We start from the raw sequence: 15324 nt of genomic DNA on the forward strand, positions 1-15324 counted from the left end.
CAGCAGTGCACGAAGCTGGTGAGACGATATCTATGCAAGGACACATTTTAGTCTCCCAAAGCCGCTTCGCTACGCAACGCATGACCGTCAGACAACTTGAGGCAGCAGCACATCCAGCAGGGCCTGTGTTAGCCAAATTTATCGTGCGTAAAAGCAGCACTAGATTATCATGGTAGCGATAAAACCGGATGCCGGAATGATGCCGGAACACCATGGCTGCGATGGCCAGTCACTGACGACACTTACGCAGGGGCGTTTTTTTTATTTAGTACGAGTCCAGACACGTTACCTACGTATCTTGGTTCTGGGGAGACTCGTAGCTAGTTTACTGCCCTTCATTAATGAAGGAGGGAGAAAGAAAAGGGAGGAAAGTTGCAACAAACGATGTGCGCTGGCTCATCTCACGGCGTTCAGTGCAAATTCAACGGTGGTTGCGCAAACCACAGTTCCTCGGATAGCACAGCCGCGGGCTTTAGCATACTTATGTGACGGTGATGCTCGACGCCCCATTCCCTATATCTCTTTTTCTTTGAGCACTCTGTATTTCCAATAGTAAGTAAGGGTAGAACGCAGGCAATGTCTTTCGTCATGAAAGAAGGGACAGTTGCGTATAATTGCCATTCTCCACGTCATCGCAAGCGGTTTTGAGATTGAAGTGCATTGAGTTCACCTAGGCTTTGAAAAACGAATAGGCGTTATCTTTCTTTCCTTGTTTATTATGCACCAACGAAGCCCAAAAGCTTTTGTAGCAGGCTTCTTTTATAGCCCAGAAATCTGCCGCAAGGCTCACCTGTTATATTTATGACGTCATAATTATTGTCGGTTGCGCTGCTTAGCACGAGAGGGTGGGAACAAATCCCGGTCACGGCGGCTGCATTTCAATGGGGGCGAAATGCAAAAGTGCCGGTGTACTGTGTATTGGGTGCACGGTAAAACACCCTAGGTAGTCAAAACTAATCCGGATTCCCTCACTACGGCGTATCTCATGATCATATCGAGGTTTTGGCCGTAAAACCTCGGAATTTATCTTTTAAGTTATTGTCGAGGAGAAGATGAAATTAAAAGGCTGCAGTAACGTAGTGATTCCAGAAATGCTAATATGCTGAAAGAATGGGAAGATGAATAGATCTCGGAGAGTACAACGAAACATCCAGAGCACTGCGGGACGCCTTTGACGTCACGCACGAATCTCTGCGCCGGCATCCGAAGAATGCGTAGAATGTTTTCTCTTTCTTTTTTTTTCAAAGTCACGTGGCTGAGCTCAGCTTCGTCCCCCATCCTGGTTCACTGAAGCTCCCTTTCACATGAGGTCACTGTTAATTTGCCGATTTGAAATGGCCGCCTGCCTATTGAACCAAGATAGAACAAGAAACACGTGAACCATTTTTGCTTGATAAAGCATGCAGGTTTCCGCGACAGAACTAAATCATGCACGCCCACTCACCATCCTGAGAAAAGACCGGTCGACTTTCTTTTTGGGCCTTGCAGTCTGCGTCCTCTCAGAGTGCCGCAGAAAAGATTCCCAAGTCATCCGAGGATCGAGTGTCGTCTGTCGTCCAGGCGTCGTCTGTCGGCCGAGCCGCCATTCTGGCTGGAGAAGGAAAGTGCGCAAAGCTTGTTAACCACTAGAGTTTTCTTTTACCATTAATGATGTTGACATAATTAAATAATGAGAAGGTGGCACGAATAGGATGTGCCAGCTTCACCCATTTACATGCAAAACATCGAAATGTAAGTCCCATGTCATATATTATCGTGATGACAGCTAGCAGAAGCACGTCAGAAGATGAAGCAAACACAATAAATACATCAGCCTTCACCCGAAGACGTCGCAGGACAGGACATAAACCTTTAGCCCACGAGCCGGCATGCCCTACACGCGAGCAATCTTGGGCCCGACGAAAGTTTGAGACCTCTGTTAATTAGACATGCGTTTCTTTTCCTTACAAGGGAATACATTGAAAGATGGGGAAAAAATAATAGCTAACAATAATATTGTAACAGCGTAGCTAGAACGAAAACTTCAATCACTGAGTAGATTTGAGGACAAAGGTCCCTATACCAAAATATTTCTAAAGCAAAAACTACTCGTAAGAACACCGGCGAGTCAATATTATTATTGACTGGCCTGTTATTGTTACTGGCCAGTCATATATATCATTAGCGCAGGTGGTCGGCCAATGACAACCAGCACTTACCATCGAAAACCATCGTAAATTGGTCTCCAGGGTACAATGATCGAAGGGCTTCCAACGCACAACAGGGATTATAGCATAACTAAAGAGATTTTATTTACACGAAACACCGTCTTACTTTTTCAAGAAATGGCCTTCGGGGCACGCACGTAACAGTGTACTATAGGGTGGTGGGTTTCAGTGGTCGATAACGAAAGCTACATATGTACTACCATAGCAACATAAATAAGTGTATTGGGCTGCGCGAGTACAAAGAACACCTGCAAGCCTTGCTCCAGATACAGTGCAAAAGCAAAATCATATCATGCAACTAGATTAGACGCGCAATAGCGGAAAACAATTGAGTTCAGCTCTCAATGCACGACTCGCTTTCGGTTAGATGGAACCGCCATGCACGGCCAATGGAAAATAACGAAGGTGCTGGGTACATCGCTCTCCATTTCTCTTATTTTCTCACAAAAAGCCCTTCATAGCCTCTTGGCGAACGGCCAGGTTCGTCCGCTTCCGGGACGGTGCGGCCGATCGATGAAGAAGCAAAACTTGGCTCCCGTTCAACGTGGGCTACATCCGCATTGTACCTTTTTTTTGTCATTCATTTATGACTCGAAGTAGTCAAACAGCCTTCCTCCTAACTTCCTCCAAGTACACGAGTCCGGCGCTGCTGTGATCATTTTTCATTGGCACTGTGCACCACACTTTGAGTCCGTTTGTTTCCGTTCCTGGCTGCTCCTCTCGAGCCGCTGTAACAGTGTCGCAGCCGCTGATAACGTTGTTGTTATTGTTCACATCGCCATTTGCACGTATCTTGTCGACAACAGAGAGCTATAGGCTAGGCTGGGGATGTGCGGAACTTGGCAAGCACTCCTAATGGGAAACAGTGGAGTGGGGAAAAAAAGTAGCTGATCTAGAGACAAAGATAGGTGCGTTCAGAGAAATAATCGCCGCTGTTCTTCCGCAATGCCCGAGAAAGTCAAGGGCATCACGGTAGTGAGATGCTTTTCAAGAGCTTTCTTTTTGTTTTTTAATGATGCCGTGATATCGTCCGACCACGCTTCTTCTCCTAGCGAAAAAAGTGGATGGTTCTTTGTCTGCGCTCGACATTTCTTGCAAAAAAGAAAGCGTCCTTGTGCGCAGATGAAACGATAAAAGGGTAACACAGTAATCAGTACCACTTACTCTAAAAGCGGATGGGTGCGTGCAGCTTTCTTTTAGTCGCTTGTCAGGCTTGCCACTCATTAGTCTACGCTTCTTTCTGAAGAGATGGGTAGAGGTTGGTATTCAAGAATATAACAATTCACAAACGCTAATTTGATGCATTATAGCGCCCTCACGAGTCAATTCGCATAATCAAATTTTCTTGCGAACTAGACTGAAGTACTAGATTTAATCCATAACTCTCGTCACTCTCGTCACTCTCGTCTCCAGGAAACGAGAACTTCCAGAAACAGAACAGCAACGTCTCCTTGGGTCATAGCGTTTCTTCTAAAACATAATTACTCGAATATTAGTTATAACGTCAATAGTCGCTCAGGCAACTTTGTTGGGACACAGAGATCAATGCTCGAGAGAGAAAAAAAAGAAAGAATCGAAGTTTCCAAGTGGCTACAGGACAACGAGAGTCACTGATGTATGGCTGTCTTCGACGAGCGAATGACCTCAATGGTGTATTGATTCCACGCAGCCAATTTTCTACTCGGGCACCGTGGAGCTCTTCATTACGCCAAGCACAAAACGTATATCTTTCACCCGGGCTTTTCCTTGCAACATTCGACATAAAAATTTGAGCACCACGTTCTCATTAGCTTTTCCAAAGATAGGCTGCAAACTAGCCTACTATCGATCAAGCTTCCCGTCGAACCTTGAGCGCTATAGTGCAGCCCTGATGATAGAACCACAAGAACGACAATTTGCTCTGCATTCTCCTCACTGGAACATTTTGAAGGCAGCTACGCAACCACGCTGGTTATTGTCTAAGTATGATTCTTTCTTGACTGCCCTTTCTTGCAGCATAAACAAACAAACAAAAAGCGCACCAAACATGGAATAAAGCTGTTGAGCGACTGCTTGGCAGCGCGCGAGTCGATAAGCAACAAACGAGCAGCGAGTCGGATCAATGTATCCCCTTAGGAGAGCACAGTTGCACTTTTCTTTTGCTTCCGTGCTCAACCCCGTGCTACCCGACCACCAGGCCCTCATTGATTCCGCGTCTGGGACTGGACGCCGCCATTGTAGTGGAAAGAAGTATCGTGTCCGCAAACAGAATGCCGCATTAGTAACACGTCTGCAGAAGAAAACGCTCACTGAGCGGGGGAGAAAAAAATCTGAGAGAGTCAGTGACAACAAAAGAACTGAGCGAAAGATACTCGCCCGCTCATTAAAGCAAGTTACGCTGAGAGCAATATCTTGTGCCTCACGCGAGCTTTCTGCAGTACTGCGAAACGTATTTGCGAGGCACCAATACAAAGAGGAAATGGGGACATGTGTTACATTAACAGGGGTTACAAGTTAAGGCTTTTCTGCCTTGCTTGTTAAGTGAAGGCTCTTCCCTGCTTTGCTCCCATGTAGACGCGCCAATAATTCTCCGTAGCGGGTGAGGGGGCGGAGGGATGTGTGCAGAGAATGGGAAGTCGTGGGTTGGAATGACTGGTCACTTACCCTTCACTGAGCGGCCGAGCCGAAGGCATATCTGCAGTGGCGCTGGCATCAAAGTATAGCCTATACAGAATGCTGAGGTGGTGAGAGGGTCGGGGATTGCGGCACTTTCCGACTCCCTATGCCATTTATGCTTTGTATGATGCCCTTGTTGCCAAGTGTAACAACATTGCCTCTGTATCGGCAAGCAGCCTCTTATTTCAAGAGTGTGAAGACCGCAGATATAGTATATGAATCGACAGATAGATGCAGAAGTGGACTTTCAAGCTATGTTCGCTACTGACTGAACTGAGTGCCATTGAACTTTCGAAAATAGTGAAGCAATAAAAGATTAGGCCGCCAGCAACATTTATCTCTTTTACTTGTGCGCGCGACTACAGTGAAAAGATAAAGTGGGAAGACCAGTAGTCGGCTCAAGGTTGAAAAAAAAGAAACATGTCAGCGCATGGGTCGTTTGGGAATTAGGAGCATGGAAACGCCGCCGTGTAGCTTTCTTTGGTTTTATTTTTATAGAGAAGCTGCATATGGCTAGGGTTCTGTGCATTTTTGGTCTCCATCAAGAAAAACTATCATCATCAACGATGCACTCACCCGTAAGCACTCCTACCCCAGTAAGCAAGCAAAAATTGCAATGGCTCAAAGTCCCGTCAGGTAGAGGCTAAAAGCACTCAGCAAAGTGATGCAAACACTGCTTACATTCTTTCTAAACACGTATACAACATACACAAGAGCATGTCGAAAACTGACATCATCAATGGCCCATACCCCCGTAAGCAAGCAAGCAAGCAATGCAATGGCTCATAGCCCCGTAAGGTTCGTGGCTACTCACTTTGCGTGGGTTAGTTGCGATGACACCACCCCTGTGGTCGTCGTTGGTTATTTAATTGTGGATGTGTTGGGACCGAAAAGGTAGTGGTTTAGTCGTTTCGTGTTTCAGGCATATCCCTCGCGATGCCACAACGAAGGCCCAACCGACAGCGCATTGGCGTACGTGCACCGATTTGACATTATCAAAGAATGTGCTTTCAGTTGCGAGCATGCCGATCAGGGCACATCACAGCGACCCCAAAGCCATTGTGACCGTCGTTACTAAGCGACAATAAATTATACAATAAAGACTTTACCACAAGTTCTCTCACCACTACGTTTACAGCTTCGCTGGTAATCCGCCTTCACAGAGGGGAATGGCTCATGATTTCTTTTTTTTTTTGACGCTTTGATGAAACAAGTGTTTTTCACTGCTCCTGCATAGTTCTGATTCATTCCGGGGAAAAAATTAATAAATTTTGTAGGCGCAGTTTCCGCTCACTATTTCTCATCCGCTACAGAACGGAGGTCCACGAACTCCGTGTCTTTGTTTCGTGTCGACGGAAACGGCGAGAGCGTACGCCTAGGTCTAATTAGCCCCTGTCGCATAATTCTTTTGTCACTTTGAGTGAGCTGAGTAGCTGCAAATTTTACGGGTACTGCTCTGCATGGGGATAAATGCAGCAATAACCGGTCATCGCGCGCAAGCTTTCACAGGGCATCGCTACTACAGTCACTTTGGACAGAAGATGTATGACATGCTGTCGAGAAAAGTCCTGGCCATCGTCCAAATGAGTCGCTGAGCATCATTCAAGAAAGCGCACAGGCTGTTACAGTAGCAGCGGCTTGAGTTGGACCAACTCTCATTTGAAAAGAGCTGGCTTGAAACACTCGCTTTCGACGCTGTTTGCCAGCATCTACAAGGCTAGCCGGTGCTCGGCTGTGAAGAAGAAGCAAAGCTTGTGTGAAGAAACTTCTGCACAACATGTTATTTGCACTTCGCTCGTCTTTTCTAATTTAAGCCTCATTCGCAGTACGGCAAACGTAATGACATCGCACAAACTTTTTGCCGACGCTGATGGATGTCAGAAAGCAACAAATACTGCGCGAGTATATTTTTGGCAGAGAACTTCCAGAGCTTGCGAGAGAACTAAACCACTCCATTCAAAACGTCGTCAGTAACAGCGAAATAAGTATTCGGCTTTTGCTCTCGTAAAGAAAAGACTAAGCAAATCCCGACAGTTAGGAATATTCTGTTATTCTTTTGTACCGACCAGCCATTCCACAGGAACAATTCAGAGCTCTACTGCTACTGGATGGAGCCGCGTATTTTCTTGCTGATTTGAACGAAACAGAAACGTTCGTTACTCAGAAAAACAGAAACGTTTCTTCGTCTGCTACTGTCTTCCAACTTCTCGGTTCATAGAGTTTTTCTGCACAAGCAAAGCAGACAAGAAAGGGAGCGGGGGAAGGGGGAGGGGGACCTTTTACTGGCAACGAGCTTTCTCTAGAACAAAGAAAGAACTAAAATATTCATCATACGCCAGAAGCTGCTGCCTGTGTTCAAGCGATTGATTCCGTGCTTCCTCCAGCATCGCGAAAAACCGAAATCTCTTCAGTGGAAGGCAACCGTACCAGCCCATTTTACTGAAATTGCATTGTACAAAGATCTGTGTGCGCAGAAGTTTGATAACAAGCATTTCCTATAATTTGACGACCAGAAACGCGAACTAACCAAGCAGCACTGTTTACTCTCACAGCGAAGGGTTAGTTTCCGAGTTCTTTAGCAAACCACCACAAGTAAAACCCGGAAACTGTCTAAGAAACAGACGTATATAAAAAGCCATGGGAGTACATGACTTTGACTCAATTAAAGTCTTAAAGGTGCAGGTTAAAGGTGCAGTTAGACACGAAAACTATATCAATCATTCGGATATTTGTACCACGCCATTGCATCGAGCACGATACATCACATCATTTGAAGTCTGTTCCTTAGCCACTTGGTAGTGCCACCGGTAGAATTTCTCGATGCATGTTGTTGGGGATTTCATGCTGCGTGATGCGAACATGCGATTATGCTAAGTGGAATTGTACGCTGATGCACGCCTGCCTGGAGCTTGTCTGGGAAAAAAAAGTGCTCTCGTATCAGTCTTCTAGTGAAGAAGACAATGTCAGAAGTGAAATGACAAGAGGAATAAATAAATAAATAAATAAATAAATAAAGCAAGAAATATATGTACACACGCGTGCTTCGAGAACGGAGCGGAACACCGGCTTCGCTATGTTGCGACTTTGGAGGTGAACCGCACAGCTGCTGTGGTATTGGTACACCGGTGTTGTGGCCTCGAGTCTTCAACTACGCCGCTGGTAGACCTACTGTGAAGCGTAGACAAGTTGCCCATCGGGTAGAAATCGGTTCTTATTGCCGGAACTGCGACGAATGCTTTCTCTGCGATCATGTTAACCCTTCAAACTAATTACGACTTGTTAAGACGCGACCCAAAGTGAAACACGACAAGAACAGGAAAGAGCGTCACTCGCAAGTTTATTCGAAGACGATAGGTTGGAGTGAACCTGTTTGCTTCGAATAAACATAGTTGCGAATTGATTGATTGATTGATTGATTGATTGATTGATTGATTGATTGATTGATTGATTGATTGATTGCTATAGCAAGGGTGAATGCTGAGGATGACGAGATGGCCGTCGACAATGAGGGCATCGTAAAGGCGAACCGGTCGTTCACAGCAAGCCCTGTTTCGAGCTTTGAGCTGCTGTCCCGCTGAAAGGCGTGTGCCTAGAACAAGTTCACTCCCACCGTAATGAATAACAGAACCGGTCACCATGCCGATGGCTCATGTGAGGATATCCAGCAAAACGAGCGTGCCACCGATGCCAGAGTCTCTCACTTCTTGCTCGTGGGAGCTTCGGATCGCATACAAGGGGCCACACTTCGCGCGACGCTTTCAAATGTCACGTTGCTCGGCTCTTTCTTCGAGCACCAAAGATGAGCAGCTCCGCGAGCCAGCGAAACTCGGTAAAAACCAATTTCTTTGAACTTCGAGTTTCGGCCTCTCCTGCGAGCACACCCCACGCAAACAGAGCAGGCAAAGAGAGAGGGTGGGGGAATCTTCGCTCAAACACCGGCGAACTCGCTGCAATCAAAGACGAGGCACTCAATGTGCCGACCGTGAAGCTCTGGTGGTCTTGACGCGGATCCAATCTTCGATCGGGTCACGGCGCCAGCAAGACTGCGACCTCGCGCCCGCCCGACAACCGCTCAATTGTCGCCGCCGTTAAGAGGAGGGAGGGGGCGTTCTAGCCGGTGCTCGAGCCTTCCGCGGGCCTCTTTTCCGTTTTCCCTTTTGCCCCCTAGCGAAGGAGCGGTACCGCCAGGCGTTAAGAGACACACAGCGTGGACCGGCGTTGTTTTCCAAGCAAACAGCGCCGCACTCCGCTGCTGTGTCCGAGGATCGAGTGAGGCAAAACTTTGCGTCCCAAACGGCAGCCGTCGGGACTTGGCTGGGATTGCTTTGTAGGAACCACAAATACCTCTCTTTCTCGCTTTTCTTTTCATTTTCTTTGTTTGTAATGCCTGCCCACGCTGCATAGTTCGAGGGAAAGTCTTCGGTAGAGTGTGTGCCTCGCGTGACTGGTTCATGTTTTCTCTTCTCGGCTTACGTTCGCGATGCGCGGAACATGGCGGCAGTCATCCGGCTGGGCCGGACTTGACACCAGCGTATTGCAGCTTCACTCGCCAGGAAAGCGACGAAAGTTTCTGCCCGGCCGAGGGTGGCAACCGGGCGTGACAGACAGTCGATCGGAGAGAGCCGGTCCCGCTCGTTCTAATGTTTTCAACGACTTCGGACCAATTACAGTTGTCTTGCCTCGTCCTATACATTGGTTATTGTAGTTTGCTCGCAGTATAAAACATGTTGTGGGGCTAGTTGATGCATAGCTTTCAATAGAATAACGCCAAAAGTGACGGCACACAAGAAATACATCCTAGCGCTTTGTCCTGTCTGTATTTCTTCTTGTGTGCCGTCACTTTTGGCGCTTATTCTATTGATAGTTAGCTCGCCCTTGTCGTTTAGCACCTTTATTTGGGGCACGCGAAAGTTACTTCTACGCTTGAAGTAAATCATAGCGCCCCTCTTACCCGCCGTGGTTGCTCAGTGGCTATGGTGTTGGGCTGCTGAGCACGAGGTCGCGGGATCGAATCCCGGCCACAGCGGCCGCATTTCGATGGGGGCGAAATGCGAAAACACCCGTGTACTTAGATTTAGGTGCACGTTAAAGAACCCCAGGTGGTCAAAATTTCCGGAGTCCTCCACTACGGCGTGCCTCATAATCAGAAAGTGGTTTTGGCACGTAAAACCCCAAATATTATTATTATAGCGCCTCTCTTCGCATTTACTAACATTTGCAAAATATTGCCTTCAATGATAATACAGTGTAGTTTGGTTTGGTTTTCCTCCTCCATCGATGGCACGTGCCCACTGCTGGGGATTCTGCAAGGTTCGGATGGTATTAGAAGATAAGTTCACTTGATAATTGTATAGAAGGAATGAACAAAAAAATCATGTACGAAGTATATACACTTCTGTCTTCTTCTAAATCATGATTGCTTGGGCTTGTGCAGCATTACCGTAATTTTTAAATTTGATGTCAAAGTTTTCAATGTCAGCAGTGTATTTTTCTGCTCGTGTTTTTATTTATCCTGTAATTATTTTTATTGTCATAGTGCGAGTGCGTTTTAGTCGGCACTGACCACCATAGCTGATGGCTTATGATCCTTCGCATGTCCAATGCTACAGCCGAGGCTTTCGCCAGTAAACTACGAGGTATTGAAAAGTATTCCTCTACGCCTGAGCATAATATGAACCATTGTTTTTCACGAATTTTTAGTTTGGAATGTCGGTGAAGCAACTCGTAGTGCGGGGATTTGTTTATATATATATATATATATATATATATATATATATATATATATATATATATATATATATATATATATATATATATATATATATATATTGGGGATAATCAGTGCCGTCTTCACTCCTGATATCTGTCACTTTGGATCGTCATCGAAAATGTCGCTGAATGAGCATACGATGGCGCCACTGAACACGGTTCGAACTCGCGATTTCACATTGCGCGCTGGGTGCTCTAACAACTTCAAAATAACACTTCATGGAACTGGCGATAGCACTAGCATGTTACGCAGCTCTACGCACGTACGGCCAGGCAATAGGAACTTGACCTGATGCACTTCACGGAGGAAATGTAAGTGAACGAAGTCTCTGCACATCCTAAATATGGCGGGAACATGTTGTATATGGCAAAAAAAGTGTTGTGAAGTACTTGTGTAGAGTAATTAATCCGAGTGAACATAGGCTACCCTTGGCAATCACGTAACACGTCGCTCACTATCAAATGTTTCCGCTGAAACGCCTTCAAAGGAACACTAAAGACAAAAGTTGGGCAGTATCAGTAAACTAGTCTTTTTTTTTCGATACATAAAGAAGCCACTCTTACCGTGTAACTAGGATTGAGTGAGAAAATTCGTAAATGCTAAACACGGGCGGTGACGTCGCCTGGAAGTTCTGGCGCCACATTGCCGTGACGTCATGAATTTTGACAGTGCCTGCTCAAGACTAGTTAATTTTTCTATTGGTAAAGCTGAAACACTCCATACTCAAAAAGTGCCTAGGACTGAACTTCACAAATTTCGAGAACTCTGCTGCTGCGCCCAAAGCAACCGAAGTACAGGAAGGCAACTTGAAATCTGTAACGTCAAACTGACGTACCGGCGCTGAAATTTCAGCTTGAAACTCAAAAACTAAGAATGGCCATTTACTCTTCTAGTAATCAACGTATTTCCACGAGATTATCTAAAGCAGTATTGGGGCGAATTATTTGCTAATCTATAGTAGTTTATTATTTCTCTTAAGAGCCCTTTAAGTACCTTAGACTTAAGCCAAGTTTGATCAGATGGGCATTTTGCAATTTGCGTCGCGTCAATACAAATAGTAAACATTTACATTATTCTATTATGCGCAATAACTATTGTACGTAAGTTAAAATTTTACTAAAAATAACTTTACATGATTACACAAGCACATGGCACTCGACAGAAAGGAAGCACAATATGGTGGCAGTCGGGCACTATGGCACTCGCGAGCTTATCTTGTCACATTGCGTGTGTGCAGCCGACAACGTAGTTCTTATTCAAAATCCCACCTTAAGGATCCGCGATATTTTTTTCCAGCTGGTCCACCGAAAAGCAAACCAGATTTTTGATGACAAAAAGCACATGAAGCCCATTGCACTCCTCTACATTGTTGTAGTGCAAGCTGACAGAGAGGCACAACATAAAGGCAAATTTGACAACCACATAGCGGAAGCTTTCAAGAACAGTTGTTGAAAGAAGTTTTTCAAAGTAGAGCATGCCACACAAACAAGCCCATATAGCTAGCCGTTGTACTTTTTCTCCGAAACACTATGTGCCCAAGACACTTGTCCGAACAATTTCGTTGTCTTTGTGTTTAAAAATGACACGACTTCACCCTTTTCGGCTTGCGGAACTTGGCTGATTACCGGCAAAGAGAAGATTAGTGCTGTAGACTCAACCCATTTGAGACTTTCTTAAGGAGACGCGTACATTATCAAAACCTGATCCGCTGCTAACAAGTTGCTGCAGATTCTCAAGAGCAGCACGAAAGTTGTTAACATTCATTCACCTTCGTCCTTGTTCCAGGCAGCCGAAGCCTGCTACCTAAGTCATGAGAATGAACTTGTGCTTCTTACGCAGCCTTAGCAGGCGAGCCTAGTTACTCAGACGTATGTGCTTGTCGGCGTTTCGCATGGAATTAATTACTCACCCACAAAACAAGATGAGCCATGGCATCTCTTTTGCAGGAGCAACCGTGTTTTTCCGCTTGGGCTTCATTTTCAGGACAACTCACATATGCAAGAGCCTTTTGGATTCAGTGCTTAGAGGAACATAAAGGTCGGTAACGTGTATTCGTGGGCGTGCGCGTGTGCGGGCACGTGTGAGAGCAGAAATGCGACAATTCATCGCCGTCCTCTCAAAGCGTCGTTTCTTATTCTTTTAAATTTATATATATATATGTAATTGCGTATGTGTGCGTGTGTGTGTGTGTGTGTGTTGGACAGGCAGGTGTCAGAGGCAATTTTACAGGGTGAAGCATATTAAATACTTAATAAAAAAGCACCTACAATCAGTCACCACAGTCAGGTGGCGGGGTGGTTGCGGGCCTCACTGAATGAAATATGCTAAATAATACAATAAAATAACAACCTATGTTACAAAACATTCCTCTGGACTAACATTTTTCTCCAAGTGCTAAAGTCGTGTCTTCAGGTCATTGGTGGAAAGACTGGCAGCAGCGTCCTCTCTCGATCGGAGGAAGCGGACGTCCGACCACCACCTGTGCAGCTTGCGTTGCTTGCGTCACAAAAAAAAAACGTTCAGTCCGGAATTATTTCTACTTTTCTTGTGTAATTTCGCCCAACTTAGATTTCAGCCCTATTGTGCAGATCCTCAAAGCGATTTATAGACTCCAGATTTATAGAACTCCAGAAGGAGCCAGTAGTTACAGATGGACAAAATACAATACAAAATTAGATAACTACATAATAATAGGTAGAATGTAAGAGTGCTCAAACGAACATTCAGACCTTGCCGCGGAACGGAAGTGGGATGACGTGTATAGAGAACTTAAGTTCATAAACGTAAGGGCTAGTGCCACTTCATGCTTGAATCGCTAATTCATATAGGATGCACTAAAAGACAAGAACGGCAAGTGAGCCACACAGGCATATACGAAAGCGCGCTATCCACTCCGGAAGAAACATGAAACGACATATGCATATGGCAGTGCTGTAGCCTTACATGAACGAGTAAATGGTGCGCTGTCGCATGCATCTTTGCGTGCCTCGTTCAAACTTCCGGGTCTTCTAGCAAGGCTTGCACATGAGTTCATTACTTAAGTTTCTGTAATTTAATTACTTTAGGGATGTACTTTCTTAAATGCGATTGATCTTTGAGTTCGTAATTATTACTTGCTTAGCTTTTGGTGGCAACTAGCAATCATAAGGTACAGTGCTTGCAAGCTACGATCAGAGCACGCTTGCTAGATAGATGCACAGCCCTAGATCAATTAAACCTATTGTTCACTATGACTCTGGTTATTCAAACATTTAGTGGAGGGTCTACAAAGGGTGCCAGCCTCGGTATACAGTCCATCCCCAGAATATTAACACCCACCAACAGACGCTAACACTACGTTGCACCTAACATTTGCTCAGAGGACGGGCCGTGGCCGCCATTGCATAGAAGCTGCCTTGTACGCTTTGCAACTCGTCTATCGTAGCATGTGAGCAACGGCGTAACCAGGTCCCGCGTGAACACACCTGTAAGAGAGCCACGCGAGAAGATTGCGCTTACCTGTCTTCTCCAGGACGATCCTGCAGCACCCCTGGGGCCCTCGCGTCTCCTAGAAGGCATCTCTCGCGTCTTGCGGTCAACCTCCGCGGCGATTGACGGCGCTGCCGTCACGTTCACCGCCGACGTCGACGTGGGAGCCGGCGTCGTAGCCGTGACCACAACGGCCACGGCCGCCGCCACAGTGGCGACGCACACCAGCGTCGCCACGCCGCAGGACACCATGAGCAGCCTCTGCCGTCGCCGATGCCCCTTGTTCTCCAGCAGCACGTGTCCCGCCGCCGTCGTAGATCACGGGTTTAGGCCTAGCTCCGGGGCACGAACGGCGCTTAGACCTAGCGCTTGACTTGCGGCGAAACCAAGGCGCGACTGGTGTGGCAAGACTTGAGCGCGACCTGTCTAGACGACACAGTCCAGCCACCGTTTGCTATGATGGCTAAGGGGGTTCCAATCGTTCCAAGCAAGCTACGGGGACGACTGTTAGACGTCGGCTGAGCTTCCGGCTCCGTCCGCGCACTTCCTATCCCCGCCTCTTCCTGCACCTGCACGACTATACCTACGAATGACCAATGCGCGAGCGAACCAGGACGACCGCTTTGCGAGCGCGTGAGATGGGAAACCGTGTCCGAAGGTGTCACGCACAGACCTCTCTGCCGACTTCAACACCGCGACGAGGCCACCTAAACGAAAGAGGAGGAAAGAGACGGTTCCGAGGTGGAGGAGGCGGGAACTGTTTTTCCCGCGGATTAGGGAGGTGCGTCGTCGCCGCCTTTCCTGTCACACCCGCTGGCCTTTTTTTTCCCCTCGCCGTCAGTAAAGCATGGGAAGGTGGTACAACCGCGTGTTCCCCCAAGAATAGACGTACGCGGCCATGAAAGCAAGGGGCGCAACGACACCTGCGTAAAGAACGACCGCCTCGAGAAATTGCGCCTCCCTCCGGCTTCTTCTCCCTTTTGTTGCAGCCAAGTTCGCTCGCACAGACGCACGCACGCTCCGTGCGTGTACTACGCATCATTGTTTGCTTCGGTTTTTGCCCCCCTCTAGAAAAAAAAAAGAAAAAGAAGCGGAGGCTTGTTCGTGTGTCACAACGCCTCGAGTCGGTTCTCCTTCTTCCTTCTTTTATTTTTCGCAAGAAGGACAGGCGGCAGCCGGGCTCTTCCGCCACGTGCACGTGCGCGGCCCCGGAGAAGAGACTCC

General features: G+C 46.8%; 1 protein-coding gene across 1 annotated transcript in view; it reads right to left on the reverse strand.

Annotated features, from left to right (window-relative positions):
* Positions 1 to 14352, reverse strand: part of LOC135918862 (adipolin-like) — a 22754-nt gene extending 8402 nt beyond the window's left edge. The window contains exons 1-2 of the mRNA XM_065452541.2: positions 14131 to 14352; positions 1445 to 1591 (exon numbers count right to left, since the gene is read on the reverse strand). Of these exons, the coding sequence (XP_065308613.2) occupies positions 1445 to 1591; positions 14131 to 14352 (369 nt within the window). The remainder of the gene's footprint in view (positions 1 to 1444; positions 1592 to 14130) is intronic.
* Between the last annotated feature and the right edge of the window lie 972 nt (positions 14353 to 15324).

The sequence above is a fragment of the Dermacentor albipictus genome, chromosome 2, assembly GCF_038994185.2.
Source record: "Dermacentor albipictus isolate Rhodes 1998 colony chromosome 2, USDA_Dalb.pri_finalv2, whole genome shotgun sequence".
Taxonomy (NCBI): Eukaryota; Metazoa; Arthropoda; class Arachnida; order Ixodida; family Ixodidae; genus Dermacentor; species Dermacentor albipictus.